We start from the raw sequence: 11,589 nt of genomic DNA, 5'->3' as shown, positions 1-11,589 counted from the left end.
TGGGACTCTATGATCATTGGATGGTTCATCTACAGGCAAAAGTTAAAATCTGCTAAGCCAGTGGTCAAGCCGGTGAGAAGACAGACCAGTCCAGAAACACAGTGATGACACTGAGAAAAGATAAGATTTAAAAAAAAAAACAGCTTTTCAGTCAATGAACAAAACCCGTTTCAACGCCTCGCCTCATTTAGTTATTAAATATGTAAATGTAAACACTCCCAACAATCAACTCGTGATGGGCCTACTGTATATACTACAACCTGCTGTATAAACTATTACCATCATCTACAAATGTGTGTGTGTGTGTATATATATATATATATACATATATATACATACATATATATACATACATATATACATACATATATACATACATACATACATACATATATACATATATATATATACATATATATATATACATATATACATATATATATACATACACACACACACACGTGTGTATTCTGATCATAAGCAATGTCTCATTTCCCATCATGTAATGACAACACACCAAGGCTTAAAAAAATTGAACAATACATTTATTTTGAAGTATTGTTGCTTAAAAATCTACAGCATGTCAAAGTGAAAACTCATAATTTAACATAACCTTCACAGGAAACAATGCTTTTTGCATAGGGGTGTCACTGTTTCTTGCCATTTCATTGGCCAGAGGATGGTTTGTGAGTGTGTGTGAGCTTAATCTTCACCAGCAGTGTATTCATCAGACATTTGTTGGAGCACTAACCGTCACACATCACCAACATCTGGACTTCCATCTTCTCCACTTCAGGCAGCTCATGATGACATGACATGACATGACATGACATGACATGACATGACATGTCTCCATTGATGTGTCCTCTCAGTGGACGTCAGACTCAACTAAATGATAGGTTAACTCCGTCTTTATGTCTGAGCCGCTTTGCTCGGTGGCCAGTACCGTCTCAACGGGAAAAGACAAATATAAACTCTCTTTCAGTTTTTTGGGAGAGGGCGAGTCTGCATCAAACAGAGGATCTGTGACTTTAAAGGTCATCGAGGGCATGTTATGTGTCCTCCGTTTGGCATTCTTCTTCTCTTGTTTGTAGGCTGCGTTCATATTGGCTATGACCTGGAAGTGGAACACACATTCAGACACAAAACAGAAGGGATGTTCAAAAAAGGACAAAACAAACAGAAAACAGCTGAGCTGCCCCTCTCCTCGCCTGCCATATGTCAAGGTAATGAGTCAATTAAGTCCATAAATGTGTGTATGTGAGAAGTTTTCTGTCAACACACTTGTCCCATAAGAAAAGTCTGTACCTTAAACAATGGACAGAGTTTCTGTGACATGTGGTGTAATAATCACGTTTCTGCCATGTAATACACTGTGTGCACAAGAATGGTGCATGAGGACCACCATGATGACACTGTGCCCGACGTGTCATGACACACGTCAAGTAACATGTCTGAGGGACCAGAACATACACAATGCAACATGGAACTTGTAGTTGCTTATGAATGAGGACCAATCAGGAACCAAGTATGTAGAGGCTTTGCGGGGAAGTTCATTTTTCCAGCTAGCTTCCTTTCACACAATAACAAAGTATGGATGTTATTTAAAGATGCAGTGATGAGATTCATCATTCCTGAACCCACAAAGCAGTGTCTGATGTGACAAACAAGTTACACTAGCATCCACTGTAATAGTACAAGTATAAGTACCAGCTGCTTCACGGAGTTCTGCTGTTCCTGCATTATGCTCATGAATGCTGAGGCCTTCTCCTTTGTCGAACACATATCCTGCTCTTGGCCGTCATAATGCAGAAGGTTCAACGTCATCTAGAGGGAAGGAAATAAAATGAGTATGCAGAAACAAACCACACGGTTAGAATATTTTCTCCACATCAGAGTCTGCACCTCATTTGATAAATTAGCCTTCCTGTTGAACATGAGGGAATAAGGGCTGAACTTGGTTGTAGGGTTGTTGGATGTCCTGAACAGAAAGAGCACAGGGTCCAGGAAGTCGTCCCAGTCGGCCTGCTTCTCTGTTACCATCTGCACTATGGCTTCCTTCAGTAAAGGACACGTGCAGTCATGCAGCGGGTTGAGCTGAGGTTGATCCAGAGGAGCAACCTTCTGCACAATGCTCCACCTGGTGTACAATAGCTTCGTCACCTAGAAAACACCAGCACGGGCACTGATGAACACGACCCACAGCAGCACTACAATCTGTCAGTTTATTTCAGTTAACGCTTTGACTCACATCTCACCTCTTTACTGAAGTCACCATTCTGTGTGCACACTATTGTTTTAGGGGAACCAAACCTGATTAAACAGACGACAGAGTTAGTTCGGCTTCAGGTTAGAAATGGTGTCTGCGTAATATACCAAACTAGAATCTATCTAGAGCCAGTGTGTGGTTTATTCATTCTGGTCTACTGTAGATAACCTGCATGTTTATACACTAATGAAAACTTTGAATATTTCATTTCCAACATATTCCATAAATACAGTAAATCTTACAGTATGATACAAACTTCTGTCAAAAAACACTAAATAACTTGGTCAAGGATGATGAAAATGACACATACAGACATATGATCTGTAAATACATCAGTAGATGATATAGATTATAAAAGCCTTGTTTCAACTTCAGTATGATTGTTCAGATTCTGTAAATGCTTTACCTGTATATGCATTTGGAAATACACCTTGCAACAGAGAGAGCATCTGTCTTTTGCACTGGAAAAGCTTCTGCCCATTTACTGAAGTAATCAACGATGAGTGTAACATTGGTGTTGCCTTGCTGAGTCTCTGGGAAAGGTCCTGGTGAACCAAAGAGAAAGGCAGACAGAATGTCTCAACGTGTGGAAATAAATGATACAGCAGACAACAAAACAGAAAGCACTGAATGAAGTGAAGTGAGGCAAACACCTAGAAGGTCAATCCCAACAACGTCCCAAGGTGCGTCCACTTTTATAGGCCGGACAGTTCTCGCCAGGTTTTTATTCCTCTCTGTGTGCTGACACGTCTCACATACTTTTATCTGAAAAGACAGACAGTGATCATTAATGTCAGACAGCATTATCATGATAACTCAGAGATGTTAAGAGAAAAACATGTGTACCCAATCCACCACGTCCTTGATGATCCCCAGCCAGTAATACTTGCTCTGGATCCTGTGGACGGTCTTCTTTTGGCCCAGGTGATGGCCAATGTCATTGAAGTGGCAGTCGAGAAAAATCTGCCTCTTCCTCTCGGCGTCTATGACCACCTCCCTCTTCTCGTCTTTCTTAGGTCCCACATAGTACAGCTTGTCTTCTAAAATGAAAATATGAAAGAAAAGTAGGACATGCTTTGACACATATTCTGCCAATAAGAGGCCCTTTGTGTACAGAGAGATCTGTACGTCATTCTTCATTTGAATAGAGTATTTAATGTCATCCTGCTTACCTTCAGGGGTAAAACATAAATTGGACCTGAGGAAAGGTTTCTCTGGTTTCACTTTGTAAGCTTTGATAAACAAGAGTCCACCTGCTCCCCAGCACACAGCAGACAGAGGGAGTGTCTGGTTGGTGAATGAGGTGAGAATTTAACAGCTGAAGAGCTGAGCTGAGAAGGCTGAAAGGGGAGTAAAGATCAGACTTCACCTTCATCAGGTGGCCAGAAGTTTGATTTACTAAATCAGCACTTATGTGCATTAAATATGAACTTGCATGAGCATATAGAAGATGAGTGTCACCCTGCAGCACACAGTGACTGTCAGCCTGAGGCCGTGTGTACATTAGAAGATGTGCACACAGCAGATTCTTAACGGCAGTTCGTGCCAGCAGATGTCTGCTGCAGACAGAGGAGAGCCACATACTGTCAGTCTGCAGCAGCTTACACGGACACTGTGAAACAAGCCTCACCATCAATGATGAATTTCTGTGCGTATCTTTTCAGGTTCTTCTTCCGTAAAGGGTTCATGGTCTGAGGAAAGCAGCCTTTAGACACGAACGTGTAAATGTCACCCAGTTTATTGGAGCTGGATTCAACCACCTCTTCCTCAGCCACCTGCAACGACTCCACGCTCAACATTTCCGCGTCTGCACGGAGCACACACCGGACAGAGGAGACACGTCAATCATCAGCGAGCTGCTGACTCCTGCATGTTCAGCAGCAGGTCTGACTGCTGCTACCGGAGGCGATGATCCACACACACACACACACACACACACACACACACACACACACAGAGCGTGGGGTTGCCTGCCCCTGCCTGGCTTCGTTCTCTTCTTCTACTCTTGCATTTACGAGGTTGGTATCGCGTATGTGGTATTTGCGCCCCTATTGGACACCACATGGTACTTGTGTATCGAGCCCACACTTTAGTGTGTCAGGTCTATACACTCATTGCTACAGTCAGTATATATTTAGATGTGAGTAGCTACCACCGACAGTGTAATTAATGTCTACGTCTTGGTGTGAAAGTTACATTTGGCTTCATAGAGATTATGCTTTTATTTTGACGACTTGAACCGGAAGCGTTTGTGACGTTGCTGGCTGTGTGTGTTGTGAGTGAACAGTGTGACATAATAAGTGTGTTCAGTGTGTGTTTGTAACGAGCAGTGATGACAGACGGAGCCTCACACCGACACTTCTATCTCTGCAGATGTTTTTCCACTGACAACATTTTCCTGGAGGAATACCACACGCACGTCCGCTTTGTGACGCAGCAGCAGTTCACACTGGACTACCGAGCAGTGAGGAAGCCTCTCATATTAATGACTATATTGAATATTATACAGTGTTTGATTATGTCATGTTCTAATGTTATCATGTGTGTTCATTACGCAGCTGCTCAGCAGGCTCGGCTGTGTGACAGAGCAGCAGTTTGAGGATGTACTCAACAAGGTGTGTGTGTGTGTGTGTGTGTGTGTGTGTGTGTGTGTGTTGGCATGTTGTGAAATAAACCTTAAGCATCTCACTGATAATAGTAGTTAATTAATCTGGAGTAATTCGATAAAGCATCCAATGATAAACAGAAAGTCAATCTGAAGCTATTTTGATAATTAATAATAATAATTAATAGTTTTCTAAAAGGACTACTAATTACTTGTTTTTTTGGATGATTCTGTGATTGGTCTGTAGTAGGGCTGTAAAGGAGCGGAACGTTTGCTTTTCTCATGTAAATAAATGTAAATAAACTGTTTTAGTTACAAACAAATCAAATGCATTTTTTATGTAAAGAGTACTTTTTAACATTAACTTATAAATGTCACTTACGACGTTGCCTCTGTGGCGTTTACAGTGATGAAACACATGCAGTTGAACACAGAAATGTAGCTGTGCATTTCATACATTTCAAATGTCCAAAATGATACGGTAAATGAACGATATTGGCAGGTATTACATTATTGGACTTTATTACATTATCAGGTTGCTACAAACCCTAGTCTCTAGCAGTATCTTTGGCCTCAGCCGTGCTGATATATAAGCAGATATAAGCTGGTTGCAGATGTATTAAGCTGATGTGTGGACATGTCAGTAAAGAAATGACAGGTAGGTTAGATTAGATTAGAAACAACATGGTCATTACATCAGAGACCACTGACAAATCCATATTTAGACCGTCACATGTCTCCAAGAGAAAAATCTAAGGGACCAAGATTGTTTGTTCATATTATGTGTTTATGATCAAAAATACTGTCAGATGATATCACTGACTTACTGATATTGATATGTGTACCTGCCTCCTGCCCACTTTGACTTGACCTTTCAGGTCTGTGTCTGTACATTCAGCAGTGTGCTGGCAGCAAACCTCTGAACTACACTTGAATGATTTTGTCGACACTACTCTGTTTAGATTTCACAGGAAGTGGACAGACGAAGGCATCTTGGTGTGATGTCTGCTGAGAGAGCTATAGCTATAAAAGACATGTACCAGCCTTTCCATCCCCACGTCTACCATCTGCAGGTATTTATTGCTAATGTTGTCATTAATGACTTGTCATTAACACCTGGCTGAGACACACCTGCACCTCTCCTCAGGAGTCCTACCTCTCACCAAAGTTCAAGCAGATTGTTGAGTACTGTGAAAACAGGAACACCAGTGAAGAAGGTCTCTTAGACTTGTTGGAGGAAGAGGCAGGTGAGCTTTCATTTCATTGAATTTGATTATATTTTTTCAGCATTCATAGAACATAGATTCAGGTTACTCAGATTCAGATAGAAAACATCCAGGAATGCAGTCAAACACCCCATTGTTTGATCACATGACTGATAGACTGTATAGTGTTTTTGTTTTTTTCATTGTTGAGGAAATTGACACCTCCAGTTACTCAGGAGCTTGTTGAGTAATGCAAAAAGCTAATTCTGAAAGACTACGAGGTAACAGTTGGAGTGAAGCAGGTGGTGGTGGTGCTGATACATCAGGGTGTGAACTGTAGATACCTTGATAAATGCAACAACCTCTCTGGCTGTCTCCTCCCTGGCCTGCTGCTGCTCAGGGTCACTGCAGGTGGTCTACCAATAAATGAGCCAGGACTACAGACCGGCTATGCAGACACCTAGCCAAAGAAGTGCTCAGTGTGTGTGGAGAAGCAGCCCCACCTGCAGACAACTGACCTGTCCTCTCTGCCAAGCCAAGTAATACTGTGTAACCAGGGAAACAGCAGCTCACAACCTGTTGTATCAGCACAGCTACTTTTATATTCATGTCTTGTTCTGCTGTATCTTTCTAATATATAAATATATATTGCTTTAGAACAAACAAGATATTTTACTGTATATGCAGTGGGACCACATTATCACAGTCACATAACAATATATTTCTGCATGATAGTTAATGTATACACATCCTCCTGTTAAAGCAGTAAGAGTGTATCGCCTACCTGTGTTTGAGAAAAGCTTCTGTGATGAGCTGGTGGAGGAGCTGGAGCACTTTGAGAAGTCCTCTGCCCCTAAAGGAAGACCCACCACTATGAACCATTATGGGGTAATGTATCTGCTCCTGCTGACTTAAAACACACTGTAATAACTGCTCAGTCATTCACAGTTCATCTTTATTGTGCCATGATGCTTGGTCCCATCAGTCCTGAAATACAGTAGTGGAACTCTGGAATAGAGTTTGGAAGATACCTCGCAGGTACATGCAGGCACTGTGATGGGCTCGTTTCACAGTAACATTCGGTTCTGATGAAACCTTCAATGAGGAAGATAGAAAATGTTGAAATCATGAAAGAGTTCTGACCTAAATATGTTTATTTGTAAGGTCAGGGAATTAAACATCACGTCTGAGTCTTTTTTTCTTTTCTCTCTTCCAGATCCTTCTGGATGAACTGGGCTTTGATGAAGACTTCATCACACCCCTCTGTGAGCGCTACCTGTATCCACTCACCTCCCTGCTGTACCCTGACTGTGGGGGGCGCTGTCTGGACAGCCACAAGGCCTTTGTTGTTAAATATGACATGAATGAAGACCTGGATCTGAGCTACCACTATGACAACTCAGAGGTCACCCTGAATGTTTCCCTGGGCAAGGACTTCACTGAGGGAAACCTTTACTTTGGTGATATGAAACAGGTGAATACATTTTTAGAAATGTTAGAAATTGCTGGACACATGATGTATTATTATGCCAATAAACATAAAATAGGTTTATCTGGAATCCAGCCCTGTTTCCAAAGAAGTTGGAAGAAGAAAGAGCTCAGTGCACCATTTGAAGTCCCCCGGCAGTCTAGTCCTATGGCAGCATAACTAAGGGATGACCTGAGCCAGCCCTAACTATAGGCTTTATCAAAAAGGAAAGTCTTAAGTCTATTCTTAAAGGTGTTGACCGTGTCTGCCTCCCGAACCCAGAAAGGTAGTTTGTTCCACAGAAGAGGAGCCTGATAGCTGAAAGCTCTGGCTCCCAATCTACTTTTGGAGACTATAGGAACCACAAGGAACCCAGCGTCCTGAGAGCGCAGTGTTCTAGAGCAGCGGTCCCCAACCACCGGGTCGCGACCCGGTACCGGTCCGCGAGACATTCCGAACCGGGTCGTGACATTGGGGGGAAATTTAAAAAAAAAATCAAAAAAAAAATTTTTTCCAAAAAAAAACAAACAGAGAGAGAGAGAGAGAGAGAGAGAGAGAGAGAGAGAGAGAGGAGAGAGAGAGGAGAGAGAGAGAGAGATGAATAAAAAATGGGTTAATTTTTCATGGTAGATAAAACTGAAAATTCTGTTTGTGAAGCGTGATTCTGCAATCTGCATCTCTTTCCTCAGTTACGCATTTTTGAGACATTCCTGCCGAGATCCATACAGATCCACAAACAAATATTCGGGGTTCACAAATGGCTGCCCTCCTCACCGCTAGGTGCCGTGTTGTTCTCTGTGTACATTGAACGTTATATTTATTCAGCTTTCTGGCCGTAAAAACAACATTTCAAGATATATCTGGCATTGTCTGAGGACATTTCTAGCGAGAAAAGTTTTAGTGTAAATGTTTTACTTTCTAAATCTATGCTGAATGAAAGCAAATTGTGTTTTATTTGTCCTCTAGCGATAATTTATCATCATGGTTACCATAACAACGGTGGCAGACTCCTCCGTCCATGTTCTGGATGTAACAGGGTTAGGCTGGCTAGTGTAGCAGGTAAATACAGAACTCATCAAGGATTTAGAGTCAGAACATGGTGTAATAGATCCATGCTCCGGAAAGCATTTAACTGCTACACTTGGTACCATGATGATAAATTATCGCTAGAGGACTGATAAACACGATTGCTTTCATTCAACATAGTTAGAGAGTAAAACGCACATTTCTCGCTAGAATGTCCTCAGACAATGCCAGATATATCTTGAAATGATATAACGAAAAAAAATATAAATATAACGTTCAATGTACACCTAGAACAACATAGAACAACGTTGCCACCTAGTGGTGAGGAGGGGCGGCCATTTGTGAATCCCGAATATTTGTTTGCGGATCTTTGCGGATCTCGGCAGGAATGTCTCAAAAAAGCGTAACTGAGGAAAGAGATGCTGTGTGTGAATAGAGAAGCGTTGTGTGAATGGTGTCCACAATGCAGAATCCCGCTTCACAAACAGAATTTTCAGTTTCACAAATGGCTTTTTTGTTTTTACAAATAGGAAATATATTCTACAATACACGTATATTTGTAAAAACCAAAATACAAGTTACGAATTGAAATTTGTATTTGTGGATAGACAAAACACGTGTGCAAATCAAGGAACATTTGTAGATCACTCTCTGTGCGTTTACGGTTATTTTTGAGACAAAAATAGCTCCATACGTTAGCTACGATGAGCAAGAAGCAGTCGTCGTTAGAAAGTTTCTTTGGTTTGGGCAAGGGCGCAAAGAGGTCTAGCACCGATGACAGTAATTTAATTGTTATTTCGAAATGTCCCCCCCCCCCCCCCCCCCCGGTCCGCATTAAAATTGTCAAGCGTTGACCGGTCCGCAGTTAGGAAAAGGTTGGGGACCACTGTTCTAGAGGGTTGAATGGTAAATGGACTGTACTTATATAGCGCCTTTCTAGCCTTCAACCATTTAAAGTGCTTTTACAGTACATATCTCATTCTCATTCACACACATTCATACACTGATGGCATTAACTGTCATGCAAGGTGCCAACTGCTCATCAGTTTGAGGAGCTAACTGTATGACTACTATGAGCTCTTTTAAGATATGAAGGTGCCTGACCATGAAGAGCTTTGTAAGTTAGTTGGTTAAATATAAAACAAAGACAACTTCTCAACTTATCCTAACTTGAATCACCAAACCAGTTCTCAAATGCAGAATAACTGAGAATAGTTAATGTTCTATTTCCAAAGGGGTGTTATCAACGAGTGCAGACAACAATGCCTCTGAACACAATTAGATGAAACTTGAATAGACCAATAGGATCACACTATGTACAGTCATCATATCAAACCAGCACCATATAAGACAAATGGTTGTGATTGGTTGGTTGGAAATCTGTAAATGAAACATGAGCTTGCAGATTGCCACTAAATGACTCTGTAAACTCGTCCACTGCAGGTTCCCTTAAATGAGACGGAGTGTTCAGAGGTTGAGCACAGGGTGACCGAGGGCCTCCTCCACCGGGGTCAACATATGCACGGGGCCCTACCCATCTCCTCTGGCCAGCGCTGGAACCTCATCATCTGGATGAGAGCCTCACAGGTGCGCAACAACCTGTGCCCCATGTGCAACAAGAGGCCGACACTGGTGGAAGGAGAGGGCTTTGCTGACGGCTTCACCAAACCCTCCAGTGCACAGCCGAGCACTCCATGTGTGCTGACGTGACGTATCCTGCTGCTACCAGCCTTAATAAAAAGACACTGTGGCAGCCAGCAATGCATGCTGCTACCTCTGATGGATGCTGTAGGCATATGATGATTAATGAATGATTAATGTTCTCACAGCTGATTGAGTTGAACAGACAGATAGGCTGCTGAATGCTTCTTGTAGTGTTAATCAAGACTACACTGGCTGACAGCAAAAAACCATTACATTAAATTAAATGTATTATCATGATTATCACGTTCTGACTGCGTTCCAATTTGGAATTATAAATATTTATTATTCATACAATTTATGATAGTAGTGGTGCTTAAATTCTGACATTCAGTGTAGTGTGCCATTTTATGAAGAGTATGCCTTACGGCCTTGGATATGAGTCCAATGATGTAAATATATATAATCTTTATATACAGGATAATACAGTCTGTGTTTGTACTAAAGATGAATTGGTGATCCTGTATGTTATACAGTACATCACACTCACTGCATCTCTGTCATCATTCATATCCAGTCAGGGTATTCTCTAACTGATTTAACATCTGGTATTGTGAGGCATTGTTGGGTCTATATGGAAAGTGTCATGAGATAACTTCGGTTCTATAAATAAAATAAAATAAATTTAATACTGAGTATCCATCTAGCAGCAGTGTCAACCTTTTTTTGAGAAACTGATTAGGATCATGTTATATAAGGTAACATGAGGCTGAAGCATGTGAATATGCATATGAATTTTGAACATGTTTCTGACACAGTGTGTTTTCATGAGGAAGCTGATCCACGGAGGTCAGTTATCAGATCAGTCCCTCCCTAAAAAGAATACATGCAGCGTCTAAAAAATCACTATGTTCAACACAAGACAAACCACACAATTTGGAATAATGGAATTTTAATTAGATAAATTATATCTGTCAGTTCATGAATTTTCATCATGTGTGCATTTCTTATTAATGTCGTGTACATGGTGCCATGGTGAATGTTAATTATGTTCCCATACATGTAGTCTTTGAAAATAAAAAAAATCCTTTTCAGCAACATCAGAACATCACAAGCTTTTGGTTGTTTCTTTTTGTTCCAGCTTAATGTGTCAGTATGGAGTATTAAAGTAGAGGGAGACAGGGAAGGAGAGTGGATCTCTGGGATCAGAGGCACGCTACAAAATATTCAAACCACAAAACACCAAAAACACAAATATACAATAGAAGGTATGGCTTTGTACACAGAGCTACACAATCACACACACACACATTGTACTCAATATTTCAAAATTTGGAGTCATTGAATTAACAGTAAATGGTAAAGGACTGTACTT

The 11,589-nt window shown here is 41.2% G+C and overlaps 1 protein-coding gene across 7 annotated transcripts; it reads left to right on the top strand.

Annotated features, from left to right (window-relative positions):
* Positions 1-4,173: 4,173 nt before the first annotated feature.
* Positions 4,174-10,917, top strand: ogfod2 (2-oxoglutarate and iron-dependent oxygenase domain containing 2). 7 transcript variants are annotated; one of them, XM_019265205.2, is made up of 8 exons: positions 4,174-4,287; positions 4,643-4,733; positions 4,828-4,884; positions 5,837-5,947; positions 6,022-6,121; positions 6,846-6,967; positions 7,296-7,553; positions 10,017-10,917. In XM_019265205.2, the coding sequence occupies exons 1-8, from the start codon at positions 4,178-4,180 to the stop codon at positions 10,281-10,283; spliced, it is 1,116 nt and encodes a 371-aa protein (XP_019120750.2). In that variant the 5' UTR covers positions 4,174-4,177; the 3' UTR covers positions 10,284-10,917. The 7 variants fall into 7 exon arrangements, with proteins under 7 accessions (XP_019120750.2, XP_019120751.2, XP_027138727.1 ...); XM_019265206.2 differs by having other exon boundaries at positions 6,843-6,967; XM_027282926.1 differs by lacking the exon at positions 4,174-4,287 and adding an exon at positions 4,341-4,409 and having other exon boundaries at positions 6,843-6,967.
* Positions 10,918-11,589: the final 672 nt, after the last annotated feature.

This window comes from Larimichthys crocea, chromosome X, assembly GCF_000972845.2.
Source record: "Larimichthys crocea isolate SSNF chromosome X, L_crocea_2.0, whole genome shotgun sequence".
Lineage (NCBI taxonomy): Eukaryota > Metazoa > Chordata > Actinopteri > Sciaenidae > Larimichthys > Larimichthys crocea.
The sequence above is the reverse complement of the archived record's forward strand: the minus strand, read 5'-3'. Positions and strand labels throughout refer to the sequence as shown.